This window comes from Aquarana catesbeiana, linkage group LG09 (genome assembly GCF_042186555.1).
Source record: "Aquarana catesbeiana isolate 2022-GZ linkage group LG09, ASM4218655v1, whole genome shotgun sequence".
In the NCBI taxonomy this organism is placed as follows: Eukaryota; Metazoa; Chordata; class Amphibia; order Anura; family Ranidae; genus Aquarana; species Aquarana catesbeiana.
The window spans coordinates 102617663-102639317 of NC_133332.1; the positions used below are offsets into that span (position 1 = coordinate 102617663).

The 21655-nt window shown below is 42.2% G+C and overlaps 1 protein-coding gene across 3 annotated transcripts in view; it reads right to left on the reverse strand.

Annotated features, from left to right (window-relative positions):
• Positions 1–10280: 10280 nt before the first annotated feature.
• Positions 10281–21655, reverse strand: part of LPAR4 (lysophosphatidic acid receptor 4) — a 55173-nt gene continuing 43798 nt past the window's right edge. For all 3 annotated transcript variants that reach the window (XM_073599109.1, XM_073599108.1, XM_073599110.1), the window contains exon 2: positions 10281–11798. In XM_073599109.1, coding sequence (XP_073455210.1) covers positions 10595–11698 — 1104 coding nt within the window. In that variant the 5' untranslated portion in view covers positions 11699–11798 and the 3' untranslated portion in view covers positions 10281–10594. The remainder of the gene's footprint in view (positions 11799–21655) is intronic.

Consider the following 21655-nt stretch of genomic DNA (forward strand, 5'->3'; position numbering starts at 1 on the left):
CCAGATTTCCTTGGGCAAAAAAGGCAAAATCCCAAATTGGGATGGCCTCCGATCGGGACGAGGGTCCCAAAATGGGTATTGTCCCGGGAAAATCGGGACTGTTGACAACTATGCTATCAGTGTCTGCTTAAAGCTTGTAGGAGGAGTTTTCATTCTGCCCTGATTGTCCTATAAAGATGCAGGACCCCTGGCCGTCTGTCTGGACATTGCTGATTGGCCCTGTGCCAATCACATACACCCACCCAAGTCACATGACGTCCACCCAGAACAAGAGCCGCACCGTCCCTCCGTCATTTGTGGGTGGGTGGGTGGCAAGTGGTTAAAGTATCTATGATCAAAATTTAAAATCATGTAGTACATTTCTACATTGAATTTCAATTATTTCAAGCCTACTCCTATTATTCTGAATTATCCTGAATTTTGAAAACTTACTTTGAGGAATCCCACACATTACCTGCTTTGAATTCTGCGACACATATTCACCATATCCTGTGAACAGGCCTTGCTGTGTCTAACACACAAACACTAGAGTATACATGCATAGCAGAGAGACAGAATAAGAAAAACTGGTAACAGAACAAACAGACAAGAGCCGAAGTTAATCCAAGACATGATTTCACCAAGGGAAAAACTGAAACTTGAGGTTAACACACAACGCAAGCTGACTGCATGAAGGTAAAAAGAAAGACACAAGGACGGTAAAGTAGCCACGGGTACCAAGTGACTGCTCATAACTACAGGACAATGAGAAAAGGAGCACTCTATAGGCATGAGGATAGATAGTATACACACCAGTAACTGCAAACTGAGCTAAATCCAGACAAGGAACACATGACTGTAGTGTTTCCTTGTATAGAAAAGGCAAATAAATGCTTAAGAGATTGCTAGGAGATCTTATTTTCAAGGGAGGAGGGAAAGGACAAGTACAGGTCAGAAAAGAAGGACCATACATGGCCCAAATCAAATGGCTTATACATCAGATAAGTGAGAAATGGGCTGCATCAGGCTTCTCAGGTGGGTGAGGACCATCTGAGCGACTAAAACACTTATTAAACTTAGTAAAATTGCAACGTATGGTGTGGTGGGTTCCAACGACTTCAGAGACAGGCAGATGTTACATCACTCATCATGTTGTAGCCACTCACCTTGATTTGATATATTGTTATAATGTTGTAGTCTGATCATGATGGCAAAGGAGACTGAAGAAATACTTCCTTCTGCCTGTAGTAGACTGAAGGAATCTTCCCAATGTAAAGTCACTGGACCGGAGCTCAGGGATAGCTTGCTAAAGTATATGCAATCCCTCACCTGGTAAAACAACCCATTTGGTTAAAAAAAAAAAAAAAAAAGCAAATTATTTGTGTATAGATATAAGAAAAACATGGTAAACGCCATCCCCCCCCCCCCTCTTTTATATCAGTGATCACATTCCCTCTGTGTTTAGCTGAATAAGAGCTGGGAGAGGGGAAACAGCAATACACTGGTCTTGCCCATGAATGGCTGTGCTGGGGGAGGGAGGGGGTGGCAGAACATCAGCACAAGCATAGCTAGAGAACTGACCATGCTGTGCTCCCCTGCCTAGTGTGGTCAAATTTTAATAGGAAAGCAGAGGGACTGGCAGGAACACCAGGGATTTCACACAAAGGAAGCAATACAAAGAGAACAGGAGACTCTCTCATACAAGTACATGGTACAACAGCCACATATCAGGAATATGAAATGTTGGGTTTACATACCGGTAGTCTTTAATGACGCAGCTTTTTTTGATAAATGACACTATGGGGTTGATTTACTAAAGGCAAATGCACTCTGCACTGCAAGTGAACTTGAAAGTGCATTTGGAAGTGCAGTCGCTGTAAATCTGAGGGGAAAATCTAAAATAAGGGGAAGCTCTCCTGATTTTATCATCCAATCATGTACAAGCAAAAATTATGTTTTTTATTTTCCTTGCATGTCCCCCTCGGGTCTACAGCATCTGCACTTCCAAGTGCACTTGTAATGCAAAGTGCATTTGCCTTTAGTAAATAAACCCCCATATCTTGACATGCAGACTTATACAGTTAGAGAATGGTTGACTTAAAGGGGAGGTCCAGCCCCCCCCCCCCCCCAAAAAAAAAAATTAAAGTCAGCAGCCACAAATACTGTAGCTGCTGACTTAATATTGGGACACTTACCTGTCCTGGAATCCAATGATGTCGGCACCCCAGCCGACGTTTCCATCGGCTCTCAGGTGCTGCCGCCATTGCCTGCAAGAGCAACCAGCAGTGAAGCCGGTTCCCTACTGCGCATGCGTGAAGTGTGCTGCGGTTTCCGAATGGCCCTGAGGCGAGGGAAGGAGAGCCGAAGGCCTTCCCTCGGGGGGGAGGAGGCAGATAAGCGGAGCTTCCCCATTCGGGTGGAGCTCAGCTTTAAAAATGATGGCATCCTAATGCAGCCACAGCTTTTTAGTATTTTTTATATAGTGTCTAAACCTTTAAATCCTGCAGGATGCTGAATAACATAATTCAAATATAAAAGTACCCATCTGTCAGAGGATTCTAAACAAGGTGCTTAATGCTCCCATAGAAAGCATATGCCATATCTCCAGCTTGTTAAAGATGCCAGATGATTCTGTTTAAAATACTGCTGGGCTTCCTCACTATCTCCTAGCAAAATAAACATGCACTAATGGTGTTTAAGCAGATTACATTCCAGTGTGTGTTTGAATGTGACTTAGCTCCTAGTGACATAAAAGGTAATATATGATGTTTGGACGAATCACTAAAACATACATATCATTTTGGCTACTAATGACGTATGACATTCTTAAAGCCAAACTACCAGATGTGAATAATAAAAAAGGAACAGTTGTGTATGGCATTTATGTTATCTAAAATGATGGCACTATATTATATCCCACTGGAACCAATACAAAGAAAGGTTAGCCTCGAAAAGAGGTGTTCATAGCAACAACACTTATGATGTCTCTTCCTAGCAGCTAATTGGATGATGTAGGTTATTACAGGATGTTTTGCTCCATTGGCAGTAAATAATATAAAAGTACCATTCCTTTAACCCTCTCTCTCTTCACTTTTGGTTTCAGAGCCAACTGCGACCAGGATCAATGGACACAGTACATTAGTGTGATGGTCATTTAGAAGATTGCTTTTTATAGTTGTGCTCATTGGAAAGATACACCCCTTACAGGTATCCAAAAATAATATTGTTGATAGTTGTTACTCATCTAAGAGGGAGAAGTTGCTCATGGTTCAAGGACCCCATAGCAGCCTCTGGAGGAACCCTGGTGGAGAAAAGATGCCGTAAATTAACATCTGTCACCTTGAGACTGGGGTCCACCATATCCTCGACATACAGTATCTTACAAAAGTGAGTACACCCCTCACATTTTTTGTAAATATTTTATTATATCTTTTCATGTGACAACACTGAAGAAATGACACTTTGCTACAATGTAAAGTAGTGAGTATAATAGAGTAATAGTGTATAATAGTGTAAATTTGCTGTCCCCTCAAATAAACTCAACACACAGCACATTCATGTTGGAATACTGCCCTGCGGCCCAGTCTCCAAAGGGAGGAGATCATGCTCGGCTTCAGTATGTCACAGTACATGTTGGCAATCATGGTTTCCCATGGAACTGTAGCTTCCCCAGTGCCGGCAGCACTCATGCAGCCCCAGACCAGGACACTCCCACCGCAATGCTTGACTGTAGGCAAGACACACTTGTCTTTGTACGTCTCACCTGGTTGCCGCCACACACACGCTTGACACCATCTGAACCAAATAAGTTTAATTTGGTCTTATCAGACCACAGAACATGGTTCCAGTAATCCAGGTCTTTAGTCTGCTTGTCTTCAGCAAACTGTTTGAGGGCTTTCATGTGCATCATCTTTAGAAGAGTTTTCTTTCTGGGATGACAGCCATGCAGACTAATTTGATGCAGTGTGCGGCGTATGGTCTGACCACTGACAGGCTGGCTCCCCACCCCTTCAACCTCTGCAGCAATGGATCATGGGTGCAATGCCAGGTCTCTGCAGACTATTTCTCCATCGCCCTGCTCATACCAAGGTGTGGGCTGTCAGTTGGAGAGCTGGAGGAAGTGTCACAGGATTATCACTGTCATTATCGGTGATCACCACACTCATGTTCCATTGAGAACTACAAGTCTGACTGCTGCGGTGGAAGACGGGACTTGTAGTTTATTAATTCACAGATCTCTGCGAATGAATGACACACAATTGCACCTACATACGGGTGTAACATGGTGAAAAAGATGGAGTTAGCCTTTGAGGTCTCTCTGAAATTCAGCTTTTAATCAGTTTCCGTGGGCAAGTATATGTTCAACGAATGCTTGTATTGACTCATCAAAAGGAAAATCCATAAGCCATAGATCAGTTAGAATAATCTAGGTTCATCATCTTGTGTTTTATGAAGTGGTCAGTACTTTGTGCACACTTAACTTAGCTTTCCATAGTAGTACAGGAAGTTCAATTGTAAAGATGCTGAAGGACACAGCAGGAAGTCAAAGAAGTGTGACAGATCTATTCAAGTTTCAGAGAAAAAGATCATCAATAAATTTAGCATCAAGTGACAATATTATGAATCGGTGGTGCCATAGCACTATGCTAATTCTTTTAACATTCACAAGTTATTTAATGGGGGAATTGTTTATACAGAAACATGAGCAAGCCAGTAACTAAATTAGATTGCAACCTTTGTGTGGTATTCATAGCTATAGAAACAAATGAGTAAGTTCAGCCTGAAAGTAATGGTGCATTGTAAGACTAAATTAGATGATTAAGAGAGGTCATATTCCAGGGACACCCCACTGTTTTATTTTAATCCAGAGTGTGTGATGAATGCCCATTTGTGTACAAATAAAAACACCTACCTTTCATAGGATGAGGTTACATGAGCAATTTTGTGGCAGTAAATAAACAATTCCCCTTTAATGCCAAGTAGAAGTTTCCAAAGCGAACAAAGTCCTTTCTTGTATTAAGAGAAATATGGACCCCAGAGAGAGAGATATAATTTTGCCCCTGTACAAATCATTAGTAAGACCTCATCTGGAATATGCAGTTCAGTTTTGGGCACCAGTTCTCAAAGGATAATCGGGGAACTGGAGAAAGTACAGAGAAGGGCAACCAATCTGATAAGAGACATGAACGAGCTCAGCTATGAGGAAAGATTAGAGGAACTGAATTTATTCTCAATTGAGAAGAGGAGATTATAGGGGGCATATGATCAACATGTACAAATACATAAGTGGTCCATATAGTGAACTTGATGTTGAGTTCACTTTAAGGGCATCACAGAGGACAAGGGGCTCACTTTACGTCTGGAGGAAAAGAGATTTCATTTCCAAATACAGAAAGGCTTCTTCACAGTTAAGCCTTGTACACACGCTTAGATTTTCAGACGACCGACCGTCCATTTTTTTTTTTTGTGGCATGCTAGTCTCCTGTGAAGAGGTTACTCACAATACAAAATATTTTTACGACAGAATACAATGTGTTGAATAGTTTTGTATGTGTTCTTTAGTTTCAGCATTCGTAGCCTTGCTCTTACGATTTTTTTCGCACTAAACGAAAATGGGGCTTTAACTTTGCATCCAGCTTTTGTCGGATGAAAAAGCGAAGTTGGCTGTCAAAAGTACTGTACTAATGATCCGAAAATTGTCAGACAGCTCGTCGTACAAATTTTTCCATCTGATTTTTTTCTATCATGTGTACGGGCCTTAAGAGCTGTGAAAATGTGGAATAGACTTCAAGAGCTAGTTCTGGCCAGCTCAGTAGATGCTTTTTTTTTTTTTAAAAGGCCTGAATTCTTTCCTACATGTACATAATGTAACTGGGCACTGACATTTATAAGTAAAGTTGATCCATGAAATATCTCATTGCCTCTCGCGGGATCAGAATTTAATTTTTTTTTCCCCCTGCTGTAGCAAATTGGTTCATTCTTTGCTGTTTTTTGTTTTGCCTTCCGCTGGATCAACTGTGGGTATAGGATTGTGTATATAGGATTGTACCGTATTTATCGGCGTATAACACGCACTTTTTTCCCCTTAAAATCAGGGGAAAATCACGGGTGCGTGTTATACGCCGATCCCCCGCTGACTGTAAGCGGAGCGATCGCCGGCCGCCGATATACATAGATAGCCGAGTGTACTCGGCTAGGTTTGGCTAGCTCCGCTCACAGTCACGCCCAGTCCCGCCCTATGATGGACTGGGCGTGACTGTGAGCGGAGCCAGCCGAACCTAGCCGAGTACACGCGGCTATCTGTATATGGGCGGTGCTCGGCTCCGCTCAGTCACGCCCATCCAGGGCGGGACTACGAGAGGAGCCGAAAGTTGCCGAGAGCCGCAGAGAAGAGCCGAGGACCGGCTCTGTGTGTCTCAGCGGCGCCATTTTCAAACTGCAGTGACACTGGCAAGTCACTGCAGTTTAACTGCAGCCTGGGCAAGGCTGCAAATGGACAACAACAAAACAGGAGATGGGCACTGACAAGGCTGCAAATGGACACTGATAAGGCTGCAAGGCTGCAAATGACTGCAGGTCTGCAAATGACACCGGACAAGCATGCAGATGGATGCTGTGCAAGGCTGCAGATGGACACTGACAAGGCTGCAGATGGACACTGACAAGGCTGCAGATGGACACTGACAAGGCTGCAGATGGACACTGACAAGGCTGCAGATGGACACTGACAAGGCTGCAGATGGACACTGACAAGGCTGCAGATGGACACTGACAAGGCTGCAGATGGACACTGACAAGGCTGCAGATGGACACTGACAAGGCTGCAGATGGACACTGACAAGGCTGCATTGATGGGCATTTAAATGTAAGTTTTTTTCCTTAAAACTTTTTTCCCTTAAAATTCCCTCCTAAACTTGGGGTGCGTGTTATACGCCGATAAATACGGTAATTTTTTTTTCCCCCTTTTGTTGGTTGAACTAGATGGACTTGGGTTTTTTTTCAAACCATTTTAACTATGTAATGATATGACATCTGCAAACAAAAATAAAAATCCCTCTCTACTAAAAATGTCAGTACATTAATATGGAGTCCTCCATTTTATTAAAGAATGCTTGCTTTTCTTTTCAAACTACATATTTCATTTCCATCCCCTCTCCATCATTCAGGGCAGGACGTACCAAGCTTAGGCTGTGTGGGTCCAGTGACTATTAAATGAGCACTCAGATTTGGTATTTTCCCACTTGTGCAGTATGCTCTCTCTCTCACAGCTCAGCGAGACTGGGAGAAAAAAAAAAAAAAAATGGACTGCACATGCATGGATAGGGAAAGAATTGCTTGTGCTTGTTTGATTGTTGCCAAGGCCACGCATTCAATACTCAGTGCATCCTGTAATCTGTGGGATAAAGAGAATGCAATAGATAAAAGCAGCTTAAATAGTAAGCATTCTTTTACAAAACACTTCATATTAATGTACTGAAAAACTTGTAATGCATAGGGATTTTTTATTGGGCAAATTTCATTAAGTTTGGGTTCTCACTGTAGAGATGCAGGAACCAGTGTGATTCCAGTGCCGGTTCCCGCAGCTCTCCCACAGGCAGTTCACACTGCCTTCTGTGAACAGCTGCGGGTGTCAATAGAGTGTTAATGACACCCCCAGATCAGTTCACAGATCGCAGTGCAAACCATGGATTTGGATCGCATGGGTGAGAACACCCATGTGATCAGATGGTGGTGGGGGTCCCTGCACTTTTTTTTTTTCTGTAAATCTAAAAGGTGCAGGAACTCTCTCCCCCCCCCCCCCCCCCCCCCCGCACCAGAATCTGATCACATGGGTGTTCTCACCCATGCAATCCAAATCCATGGTTTGCACTGCATTGCACAGACATCGCATGTGATCGGCGCCTGTGGTGCGGATGCGAATCACATGCTATGTCTGAGATCACTATAGTGTGAACCTGGCTAAAGGTGAACTAACCCTTTAAAGGATATTTATAGTCAGTGTCATATTCGCTGTAGTCATTTGTAAAGTTGGACAAACGGTTAAGGCCGGAAAAAAGTTTGACCCCAACATCGCCTGCTTGGTGAACACCGAGTTTGCAGGGCATTCCTTATGGAAGCATTCTGTATGGCCAGCTTTAGGCTTCATGCACACTCACTGCTGTTCCTAAACTCACATTTAGGAGATTTTGGTGATAGCCCCCTGTATGCAACTCAATAAAAGCTTGTGTGTCCATGTACACACAGGCTTTTACTTGAGTTTAGGGGCGCCAGAGTTTAGGAAGCAGTCAAAGCTCCTCTCCCGAATGCAGAAGAATTACGTTCAGGAGAGGAGCTTTTGGGCATAAACTCAACGCGCCTAAGTGCAAGGTACGTTTAGCACTTCAGCATTTATTTATTTCAATGGCCAGAAAAATAAAAATTCCGGTCAATGAAATAAACTCCCAAAACGCTGCTAAACTGGTTTTCTCCTGTCAGGATAAACAGTGGTTTACAAAAAAACAGTGTGTATAAAGCCTTAGGTTCCATTCACATGGATTATTAGCGCATCTTAAAAATTCACACAATTTCGAGTACAAATTTGATCTGACTTGACATTAAATGGATCTAAGTCACACCAAAGTAGTGCTGGCACCTTTTGAAAGTCACTGCGACTTTAAGTAGCACCAATTTGAACAGGTTCCATTGAAAAGAATGGAGCCTATGTGCTGCACAATTCAATGTTACTCAAGAAAGTTCAGCAAGCGCCAGGACCATCTCCTATAGTTGATTCAACTGTGGGATCGGGGCACCACCAGTGTAGAGCTTCCTCAGGAATGGCAGCAAGCAGGTGTGAGTGCATCTGCATGCACAGTGAGGCAAAGACTTTTGGAGGATGGCCTGCTGTCAAGAAGGGCAGCAAAGAAGCCACTTTTCTCCAGGAAAAACATCAGGGACACACTGATATTCTTCAAAAGGTACAGAGATGGGACTGCTGAGGACTGGGATAGTCATTTTCTCTGATAAATCCCTTTTCCGATTGTTTGGGGCATCCGGAGAAAACCTTGTCCAGAAAAGGTGAGCGCTACCATCAGTCCTGTGTCATGCCAACAGTAAAGCATCTTGAGACCATTCATGTGTGGGGTTGCTTCTCAGCCAAGGGAGTGGTCTCACTCACAATTTTGCCTAAGAACACAGCCCTGAATAAAGAATGGTACAAAAACCATTCTCCAAGTGCAACTTCTCCCAACTATCCAAGAACAGTTTTGTGGGGAACAATGCCTTTCCAGCATGATGGAGCACCTTGCCATAAGGTAAAAAAGTGATAACCACGTGGCTTGGAGAACAAAACAGCAAAATTAGGGGTCCATGGCCACGAAACTCCTCACAATTTCTGACAAACTTCAAGCATTATGCAAGAATGGGCTACCATCAGTCAGGATGTGGCCCAGAAGTTGACTGACGGCATGCCAAGGCGAATTGTAGAGGTCTTGCAAAAGAGGGGTCAACACTGCAAATATTGACTGTGCATAAACTTAATGTAATTGTCAATAAAAGCCTTTGACACTTATGATACGCTTGTAATTATACTTCAATATACCATAGTAACATCGGAAAAAAAAAAAACACCAAACTGAAGCAGCAGACTTTGTGAAAAGTAACATTTGCGTCATTCTCAAAACTTTTGGACATGGCTATACTAGTGGTCCCAACTTCAGATAGCATACAATTTGTTCTATATATGATCCTCTACCTGAGGCATGAGACCCAAAATCATGTCCGTAGTTCCTTGGTTGAAAAGAAGCAGAAACTTACATCTCTCTCATGTGACCAGAACTCCTCAGAGTTCACCACTGGAAAGTGGATGCCCACAGATACATGTTTGAACGCTATTAAAAAAAAAAAAAAAAAACAGACATGGGTTAGTTGTTCAGAAAAAGTCCTTCCATTAAAGAGCTGAGGGCCACCATAACTTACATGCTCATGTGCCATGTGTGCAATCACAATAAAACTACTATGAAAGCTTAGCTGTGCACTAGGGCTAATTTATATGTAAACCAGAAATGTTCCACAAAGTATATCAATAATTTCTCCAATGATGATACCCAAAGGTGAGCGGTTAAGATTTTGATCACTCCTTATTGCTTGATTTTCAAAAAATGTATATTCGCAGGCCTTTACTTATAAAGAATAAAAGTCTATCTTCTGCATTGAAAAACCTGCCATGAGAACACAATGCCATAGATTTGCTAAAACAAAAACATTTACTTGCCCGCACGTTCCAATTTAGAGTATCATATAAATAAATCAAAATACCCAGAACGTAGTATATGACCATTTTTTTCACATTCAAAATGCCATAAACACTATAACAATGTCAAGGGAACACATACATCTACAATACTTTTCGTTGAATATTTACATACACAAAAAAAAAAATTAAAACATCTTTTTGTGAACAAACCACACTTGAAGCTTTTTACAGTATACAGGGTATTTTCTAATTAAATTAAAACTCTATATTTATACACATTTATACCATCTATAATACTGACCATGAAGCTCAAAAGCTGTCTTTATAAATTAAAGTTCCAGTCACTAGAGACTTTTGTTGAATGTTATACTAGAGCACAGATTTCTAGTCCTTAAAGTTAGATTCTGGAATGAGCTCTCCTCCATTGTTAATGTTCATCTGTTCAGTTAGTTCCTCTTGCATTGCTGGAAAAGCGATCTTTGCCGAAGAATCTATCTTAAACAGGGTATCCATTTTTATGAGAGGGTTGATGTTAAATGATTTTTGAAAGGATTTGGAAGTGAAGTAGTAGACGAAGGGGTCAAAACAACAGTTTGTGGTTGCAATGCAAAGGGTTATAGGGTACATTGTCCTGGCAAATCTCTCAACTGAACAGTTTGCTATTGCCTGTGAACGAACCAAAGCATAAAGAAAAAGGATGGAATTATATGGGACAAAACACACAACAAAAATGGCAATATGGACAACAATCATCTTCAGAACTTTTTCTTTGTTGGTTCCAATCTGGCACAAAGTCGCAGGCTTTCTTAACGTCCTCAGAACTAGCGAGGAGCAAGTCAGGTTCAGCAGTAAGGGAATAAGAAACCCAACCACCTCTATAAAAATGGTAATCTTCGACAAATAGGTCTTCCATATGTTTTTGGAGAAGCCTTCAAAACATGTGGTGCTTGTTGTAGACTTATGGGTGGTGGAGAAAAGTGAAGCAGAAATGCCTCCACTGAGGACTAGGATCCAAACTCCTGCACATACTATAGCAGAATTCCTTCGTGTTCTAATGGTTCGAGACCGGAATGGGTAGACAATGGCTAAGAACCGATCTACGCTGATAAAAGTCAGGAAAAGCATGCTTCCGTAAATGTTGGTCAAAAATGCTGTGCCTGATATCTTGCATAAGGTGTCCCCAAAGGGCCAGTGGCGGTTAAAGTTATAAAATATTTTAAAAGGAAGGGTGAATACGAACAGTAGGTCAGACACAGCAAGATTGGTCATGTAAATAGCGGTTTCATTTTGCATCTTCATTTTGAAGCAGAAGACGCAAAGGGAAGCGCAGTTTGTAATTAACCCCAAGATAAATACCACACTGTAAACAGATCCATAGAGGTTATATTTAAAGGAGTCATCAATGGAGCAGTTACTATTGTAATCGCTGTAATTTTCCATCCCAGGTCTGGAAGGTTCCACTAAATCCTGTATGGGTTTTAACAGCATCCATAGAAAACTTTAGGAGCAATAATGCCATTTCATTTTTTTGTGCCGAAGCCTGAAGTCACTTGTTAGTATCTTCATTTCCATTGTGCTGGTCATTATCCTAAACAGAAACAAACCAAAACTGACAATTAGGTATTTTCTGACAGTCTACAATTCAATACTAATGAGAACACATTGTTACCAAACTAAAAGTATTAAGGAAATGGCTTAACCTTAATTGTGCAAAATGTGATTTTGGAAAGCAGGATGCTAAATTTAATGGCCAATAAAGACACGCAGGCAGAGATTTCAAATATATAAAAACATCTAGTACACTACTAAACAATTGTATGCTTTATGCAAGCTTTCCCGAAGGCCTAATGATATTTTCCATGGTCAGAGAGAAAAAAAAAAACACATTGGTAATCAAGTGCAGGTTGTCCTAAAATCTGGCTTCTTTGAAAAGTGGTGTGTTTATAACTGCAGACAAAGAAAGCCGTTTACCCCAGAGACGCATTAGCCTCAGAGCTGCTAATGGCAATATGAAAATGTTCACTTTTCTTATTAAATAAGGTGACACAAAGTGAAAATTCACTCTGATTAGTTTTGATGATTAGTTCAAAAATACTCAGGGAGATTTACTAAAACCGAAGCACTCAGAATCTGGTGCAGCTGTGTATGGTAGCCAATCAGCTTCTAACTTCAGCTTGTTCAATTAGCTTTGGCAATAAAATCTGGAAGTGCATTTATTTATTTATTTATTTATTTATTTTTTACACTATAGCAGGTGCAATGCCAGGATCCTGCAGGTTCTCTTCTCAGTCAGCTGTCTGCCCATATGGGCAGACAGTTACTGAACAGCAGGTAGAATCAATGAACTACGAGAATGCTCATTGACACCCTCACAGTTCATTGAGAACTACAAGACAGCTGCTGCAGCAGCTGACAGTACTTGTAGTTCATTCACTCACAGAAAACTGACTGAACGATGCAACTGTGTGGCTGGCTGCAGTATGTTGGTGTATAGAAGCATGTTTCATGTTACACCCATGTTTACTAAAAGTGAACTTATCCTTTAAAGGGCGCCATTTCATTTAAATAGGCTGCCGCCAGAACCCTCCAACAAAGCCACATACAGCATTTCTAACAAGGCAGCATAACACATTAGTGCATCAACACTCTTTGCGCAGTGTTGCTCTCACAAACACAGGTTTGGTGCATTGCAGCAATGCAATACTGTGAATGAGTTCTTAAAAAGAAGCTGGTAAAAATGGATAGTTCTATAAGACGGTAAGCATTGCAAAAACTAAAAAAAATGCATTCAATGAAAATACAATATACATTTGCTTTACATTTTTCATCATACAGCTCAGTTGCCAATGACTAGGTATACACGTGTACAACTATAACCCAGTATGACCAGATGGGCGATATAAATAAAATGACAGAAACCCACAGCAAAATATAATAACAGGGGAACTACGTTTTTGTGGTAACGTGTGATATAAGTAGGGCGTTTAACATGAAAACCTGAAGGCATTTCAGGATAGAAGAACATGAGCTTTGGCACAGCTTTAAAAGATCTTAGCAATTAAAAAGACGTAAGAGGCTCTATTCACTGGCATTACCATATGGGCTGGCTCAGTGTCCTTATATAATTGAAAGTTTTCCCATCAACATACAAGCAAACAATATAATTTATGGCCAGAAGGGTTCATTTCCAAGACATGCACTTAAGTTGAAATTTTGTGACAAGTATGGTATGGTAAGCCAACATTAACTTTTGAGCTTTTGTCTAGGGCTACTTAAATTGAACTGGTGTACTCATCTCACCTTCTAAAGTGGCCCTAAAGTTTACAGATCAGATAGCTCCCCCAGGTTCCTGCTCACATTATTAGATGATCTTAAGAACATCTCAGAAACCCCAAATTCCCAGCACTCTAATATGCAAATATAGACAATTTCCATGATTTACTTCTAGTCCATCACTCCCCTTCTCAGCATCTCAGCAGCGACCAAATGTGAATCAATAGGAAGGAGAAGTGGGTGGAAGGAATCTAGGCAAAGTGAAGTTATGAATTATGGGACCAATATTTGCATATTAGAGCACTCGAGGTGGTCTGAAGATGTTTCAAACATGTCAAAGGGTACACAGATAAATTCTCTATAAACCTGAAGACAAAATAGGGGAGACAAAAAGGTTTTTTTTTTGTCAAAAAGGACCAATACAGGGGCAAAATAAACGTAAACTGACATCAGGGTATTTTCTACTCCCATTGGCCATAGTTAGGGGTTCTGTAAAATCTGAAAGACCATAAAACTGATCCTTTGTTTAAACCTGCACTAAACAATCATTTATTTTGTCCATATCAGAGTAAACCATCATTACACTAATCTTAAAAAGGTACAGTTTATATGGAAAAAAGGAAATCAAACTTTTCTAAACCACCAATAAAATGAGGTCTTTCAGCTTGGTGCAGAAAAATACAGCTAGTATGACTGGGTGAAAATGATCTTATGCCTGTTAGTACCTTGAGAGACCATTATCAATAACCTGTCCACTTTAACGATGCTATGGTAAACTTGTTTTCTCCACAAGTGGACAGTCAGCACAAAATCAGTTTGCACCACATCCAGTCTTCTGTATGGGCAATGAAGGAGCAGCACCATTCTGATGTTATGCAATTTCAATCTAGTAACAATGCTGTAGAGCCGAATGGCTCACAATGACGCACCTACCTCCCCCAGTTTGACCCCTACTGGAGTGGATTACAGAAAGCCAATAGAAACATGGATCTGGGTACTCACATTTTCAGTATCTAAAAATAAATGTAATGTTTTTTTAAGGAATTGCTATCTGGATTAAATAGTGCCTTTGCACATTTGTCAGAGGTTCAGTGGTAATTTTGTGTTCAATATGAAGCAATTCTGTGTCTAAAAAGTAAAGGAGTCCTGACACCAGACAGTGTTTATTAACACGTTACCTTAAAATAAACCACATGCACAGTGGTAATGGTCAGTAACAACTTGGACTACTAGCCTTTGTAACCATGATTTCTAAAGCATTATCAAACTTACGTTATACTTTGTAATTCAATGTAAACTGCATATTAAATAAGCAGCGGCTCTAGAGTTATACATTTACAGATTAAAATTGCTTATAAAACTGGATTAAGCCGTTAACTACCAACATTTCCGATACTCTATCTATAAGAGGGCCTTCAGACAATCATGTAGCTGTTCACATTAGAGCCTTGGAGTCATAATGTAGATGGACATTTGCTATACTAGCAACAAATGCTAAACATAAGAAAACATAGGCTCTATCCATAAAAATTGCATCTATCTACTGTATATGATGGATTATAGGAAGCCAGCTGTTTACGGGTATCATTTTTACATTTAAACCAGAAGTTCAAACATGAAGGTTGATTAAAAATCCCATGAGACAAGATATTTCACTTAACATTCCAATAGGATTAAAATGTCACAGAGTTGCCTATAGCCTTTATTGGATTACACTCCTGCTAAAAATCAGATTGGTCAACAAGGCAGGGCAAAAGGACAAAGTTAAACAGAACATAGTATTGAGCTCCATTATCTGTTGATTGCTTATAAACTCCATGGAATTATGGAAAAAAATGCAACTCCATCAAACACAGATTTCTGCATTTTTTTATGACTGTTGGAGCTTGGCTTTTCAGATGAATTACATTTATCACTGGGCTAAATTATACATTTATAGAGACTTTTCAATAGGGAAGGCAACACACGCCAGTCACGAAAAAAAAGAAAAAAAAAGAAAAAAAAGAAAGAAAAAAGACTTGTCATATATGCCAGCTGGAAAAACTGTCTTTAGTCAGATCCACCAGCTCATATTGTTTGGCTGTCTTTCCAACGACGAAAGGATTTAGCATTTCTTAGGCAGGAAAATATGGACCACAATGGGCCTAGATAAAAGGAAAAGAGTGAGATATGGGCACCACAGTGATTAAGAGGCTAGCACTTCCGCTTAGAAGCACTAGGTTTGTCGGTTCGAATGCCAACCAGGCCACTACCTGCACGGATTTTGCATGTTCTCCCTATACCTGCGTGGGCTCCCTCCCACACTTGAAAAACATGCTGGAAGGTTAATTGGCTCCTGTCTAAACTGGCCATAGTATGTGTATGAATGTGAGTTAGGGACCTAAGATTGTAGGCTCCTTGAGGGCAGGGTTTTATGCGAATGTACATTTAATATGTAAAACGCTGCATATATTGATGGCGCTGTGAAAGTACCTCAAATAAATATAGATGCAGGTTTTGCATGCAATTAATACTTTTTTATAATGAGTATTTGGGGAGGTAGTATTACATATTTGATTTGAATCATATAATAACACTAACAATGAGCTAGTTAATACCTTGTATACCATAATACCATGTTTTGATATACCTGTTCCGCAAGTGTAAAAAATATCTGCTGATCCTGCCAGGAATCTAAAGAGCTGATGATTTCCTGTGCCCGCTGCCTGTGCTGACAGTAATCAATTAGCAATGTTTCTAGTCCTCTCTTTGGACTCTAGAACACTGCCCTCCTATGTTATGGAGAAGAGGTGAGAGGCTATTTTGAAATCTTAAAGTTGAACTCCAAGTAAAGTGAAACATTTTTCCATCTTTACCTTCCCCCACTGCAAGGGTTTTTTTTTCCTTTCACCGGAGATGGGCTATAAACACTTCCCGTCTTAGAGTGACAATTCTGCTTCTCCGAAGATACATGTACAGTAAGTGAATGTTGTCACCTTAGGACAGGAAGTACTGTATGCAACTGGCAGGATCACTAGATGAAAATAAAGGAATAAGGTCTATAAAAAAAGAACACCAACGCAGTCCGTACATCTAAAGCCGGGTATACACTACAGTTTTTTGTTTTTTTTGTGCAACCCAGTGGGTCAGAGCCGCTGTACTAAGCATGCGAGGTTAGTCCAGCGATCTCCCCCGTTGCCATTGGCTGAGAGCGTTGATCAGGTGTCAGTCGGCTGCTAGTTTTCCAGACAGACATACACACAGGCAGAATGTCGGACTTTTTTTTTTTTCCAACCAGCAAACATCGCCCCAACATTCTGCCTGTGCGTATGGGGCTTAAGGATTGGTAAACTGCAATGAATTACATGCTTGTTGTTGGATTTAGATAAACTTTAACTTATCCATTCTATATTCGAATGCACAGGGGATTTTGAAAGAACTCTTTGGTGCCATCTGTACAATACTATATAGTGCTTTGATAAAACTTTGAACGCTATTAATAATTAAGATTGGTAAGTATTTGTATAGGTTTTTTTTGTCATGTCAACTTTTGCTATGCTTGCTTTATCTTTTTTATCTTCTAAAGAAAACTGTATTTTCTTTCAACAGTATATTTGACACAAGTGCTGTATATTTTCAGATTTCCCCACCTGAGACATAGCTTCTAGATTCTATGAGTTTTTTTTCTTTGGCTCTTAACATCCTCCCTTCCCCCATCAATCCATTTACTCCCTACAGTGATGTTGGGTTGACACTAGAAAAGCATGTGATACTGTGTGTTGTGTTGTCTTAAAGACCTAATTTCAGTGACTTCAGTAGCCAAAAGAATTAAATCATAAAAACATAACATACTGAAATTGTAGAACACAGGGTTTTTTTCACTATGCACAGAAGAACAAATGTTTCATTTGTCCATGCATTTAGCTGCATTTGAAAATGTAGTTAAATGTATGGAAACTCATCCAATGTGAAGAAACCCTGAAAGCAAGAATAGGCACTCTGGAAGCCAAATTAGTGGCACAGTGCAGTTCCTTCAATGCATGCGTTTAGCGAATGTCTGGTAAAACGCCACTTTTTACCACTCATTACTGCAAAGCAATAATGTGAAAGGACACTTACTGAATATAAATGACAGTGAGTAGAGGTCGACCGATATATCGGCCGCTATTTGGTGTTTTTTTCTTAATCGGCATCGGCCGATTGTGCTGATAAAAAAGGCCGATATAACTCAGCGCGACTTGCAAATGACTTCTGAAGTCAATACAAGTTGCCTGTATTCTTCTGTGAAGTGACTTCTCCCCCTCTCTGGGCAGCCTGCCAAATCTGATAAAAAGAACCTGAATTGATACAATGTTTACACTTAGGCTGGGTTCACACTGGTCCGACAAACGCTCCGACATTGGGAGCTCATGTCGCATGACGTGTGAAATTTAATGTTTCCCTATGGGAGCCGTCCTAACTGGTCCGACACAAGTCGTTCCGACTTTAGAAATGCTCCCTGTACTACTTTGGTCCGACTTTGATCCTACTTCAGCCCATTGACTATCATTGAAGTCGGATCAAAGTCGGATTGCCGTCTTGTATGATCCGACTTTGGCACGCGACTTGTGCTCAGATGTTCTTGAGGGGGAACTCCGCGCCAAATTTTAAATAAAAAACCGGCATGGGTTCCCCCTCCAAGAGCATACCAGGCCCTTGGGTCTGGTATGGACCTTGAGGGGAACCCCCTACGCCGAAAAAAACGGCGTGGGGGGGTCGCCCCCAATCCATACCAGACCCTTATCCGAGCACGCAGCCCGGCCGGACAGGAATGGGGTGGGGATGAGCGAGCGCCCCCACCCCTCCTGAACCGTACCAGGCCGCATGCCCTCAACAGCGCTGCGGCCCCCCACCCCAAAGCACTTTGTCCCCATGTTGATGAGGACAAGGGCCTCTTCCCGACAACCCTGGCCGTTGGTTGTCGGGGTCTGCGAGCGGGGGCTTATCGGAATCCGGGAGCCCCCTTTAATAAGGGGGCCCCCAGATCCCGGCCCCCCACCCTATGTGAATGAGTATGGGGTACATCGTACCCCTACCCATTCACCTAGGGAAAAAGTGTCAATTAAAAAAAAACACTACACAGATTTTTAAAGTAATTTATTAGACAGCTCCGGGGTCTTCTTCCGACTTCGGGGGTCTCTCCGGTTCTTCTGCCGGGCTCCTCCGCTATCTTCTGCTCTTTTGCCGCTCTTTTGCTATAGCGGAGGAGCCCGGTCTTCAATCTTCTGCTTTCTGCCCTCTTCTCCTGATGTTGACACGACGCTCTCTGGGGCTGGAATGCACTCTGGGCGCTCCGCTCTGAATTATATAGGCGGTGACCCCGCCCCCTTATGCCGTCACAGTCCCTGGGCATGCTGGGACTGTGACGTTTTAGGGGGCGTGGTCATCACCCGATGACCACGCCCCCTTATGCCGTCACAGTCCCAGCATGCCCAGAGACTGTGACGGCATAAGGGGGCGGGGTCACCGCCTATATAAGTCAGAGCAGAGCGCACAGAGAGCATTCCAGCCGGGGAGAGCGTCGTGTCAACATCGGAAGAAGCGATGAAGAGAAGAAGCGGCGAGACAGCGGCGACAAGACAGCGGCAGCAGACCGGGCCCCTCGCTGGCAATAGAGCTGGAAGAAGATAGCGGCGGGGCCCGGGAGAAGAGGCAGAACACCGGGAGAAGTCGGAAGAAGATACCGGAGCTGCCCAATAAATTAATTTTGAAACCTGTGTACTGTGTTTTTTTTTATTGACACTTCCCTAGGTGAATGGGTAGGGGTACCATGTACCCCATACTCATTCACATAGGGTGGGGGGGCCGGGATCTGGGGGCCCCCTTATTAAAGGGGGCTCCTGGATTCCAATAAGCCCTCCGCCCGCAGACCCCGAAAACCAACGGCCAGGGTTGTCGGGAAGAGGCCCTTGTCCTCATCAACATGGGGACAAGGTGCTTTGGGGTGGGGGGCCGCAGCGCGCCCCCTCCCCCAAGGCACCAACCCCCCATGTTGAGGGCATGCGGCCTGGTACGGTTCAGGAGGGGGGGGCGCTCGCTCGTCCCCACCCCCATTCCTGTCCGGCCGGGCTGCGTGCTCGGATAAGGGTCTGGTATGGATTGGGGGGGACCCCCACGCTGTTTTTATCGGCGTAGGGGGTTCCCCTTAAGGTCCATACCAGACCCAAGGGCCTGGTATGCTCTTGGAGGGGGAACCCATGCCGGTTTTTTATTTAAAATTTGGCGCGGAGTTCCCCCTAAAGATTCATACCAAACACAGTGCCGGGCATTGGCGGGGATCCAAGTCGGATCCCCGTTCATTGAAAGTCGGACACATGCCGGCTTTATGTCGCAGGGCAAAGTCGGATCCAAAGTAGGACGGCTGTCGTGTCGCACCAGTGTGAACCCAGCCTTATGAATGAACTTGTGTGTAGAAGCTCTCAGTTTAACCATTTAAAGACTAAATCTTTTCTGACATTTGTTGCTTACAAGTAAAAATCCTGTATTTTCTGCTAGAAAATCACTTAGAACCCCCAAACATTATATATATATATTTTTTTTTAGCAGAGACCCTAGGGAATAAAATAGCGGTTGTTGCAATATTTTATGTCGCATGGTATTTGCGCAGCGGTCTTTCAAACGCAATTTAAAAAAAAAAAAAAATACACTAATAAATTTAAGAAAAAACTAAGCAGTAAAGTTAGCCCATTTTTTTTCGTCCAAAAGTTTTGATTACCTGTTTTTGTGTATTTATTTTTAAGATATAGGTTTTTTTTCTATTTTTTTTTTATCTAAATTCTACATACAAGTGAACTAATTGGAGGTTTGTTTTGTTTAATAAATGTTTAAATGTAAAAAATTTTCTGTATCACTTTAGGTTGCTTTCACACTGCAGCGGGCATGCGTTGACGGTAAAACGCTGCTAGTTTTAGCGGCGCTTTACCGTCATTTTAGCGGCGCTATTCGGCTGCTAGCGGGGAGCTTATAACCCAGCTAGCAGCCAAGGAAGGGGTTAAATGCGCCCCTGAAGCGCCGCTGCCGAAACGCTTTGCGGTGCGCATTCATTTCAATGGGCAGGAGTGGTGGTATACAAATCCAAAGATGCTGCTTGCAGGACTTTTTTTTAACATCCTGCCAGTGCATTGCCTCAGTGTGAAAGCACTCGGGATATCACACTGAGACTGCAGGGGAGCCGTTTTACAGGCACTTTACAGGCGCTATTTTTAGCCCAAAAGCGCCTGAAAAATGCCCCAGTGTGAAAGGGGTCTAACTGTTAAAAAAAAAAAAAAAAATCGGCCTAATATATCGGCCCAAAAAAAAACAGCATCACATATCGGCCATCGGCCACTGAGATTTCTAAATATCGGCATCGGCATGAGAAAAACCCATATCGGTCGACCTCTAACAGTGAGTGAGCACTGACCGCACAATAAAAAGGTACTGTTTAAAGCAAAAAAGATTGGCTGGATATACACATTAGTTAAATATATTTTTGGTCAGCTAGATTATTATTAGAAGGAATTGAGGAGGAAAAGAGTTGCAATTGGGCAAGGTTTTTTCAAGCCAGTATTTCTCAAACTTTTTTCAATTGTGGCACCCATCCCAAAGCACCTGAATATAAAATGTAAAAAAAAAAAAAAAAAAAAAAAAAAAAAAAAAACACAACCATAAATGTTACTCATCAAAGGGAAACCTGAGCCTGGGATGATGTACCCTACCTCCTGGATGAAATTAACTACACGTCAAAAGACCGCTTTCACATGAGAGGTCCCCCCCCCCCCCCCCCATATCAATACCAGAGCCCTACCTTTTGGTTCCAGCAGAGGACGGCAGATGAGGAGGTCTAATGGAGCCAGACTTTCATCATCTCCTGAATTCTGGGGGTTGACCTGCACACCACCTGTCCTGGATCAGCGTCATGCATTGTCATGGTGCAGGAGGCCCGTCCACCAGCACCAAACAGTGCACTGCCCAAGAGCATCATTGGCTGTTATATTGCTTGTGGCCAGCCCTCCCACACTACGGCAACTCATGATGCTGAACCAGCACAAATGGCTAATGGCTTGATTATCTAAATGTCTTTGGGTATCTTTATTCCCAGTAAAATAATCTTTATTAGATGCCCCTTCAATTAGGGAGAACAGTATAGGCACCATGTCAATTGTCTTCCAATCC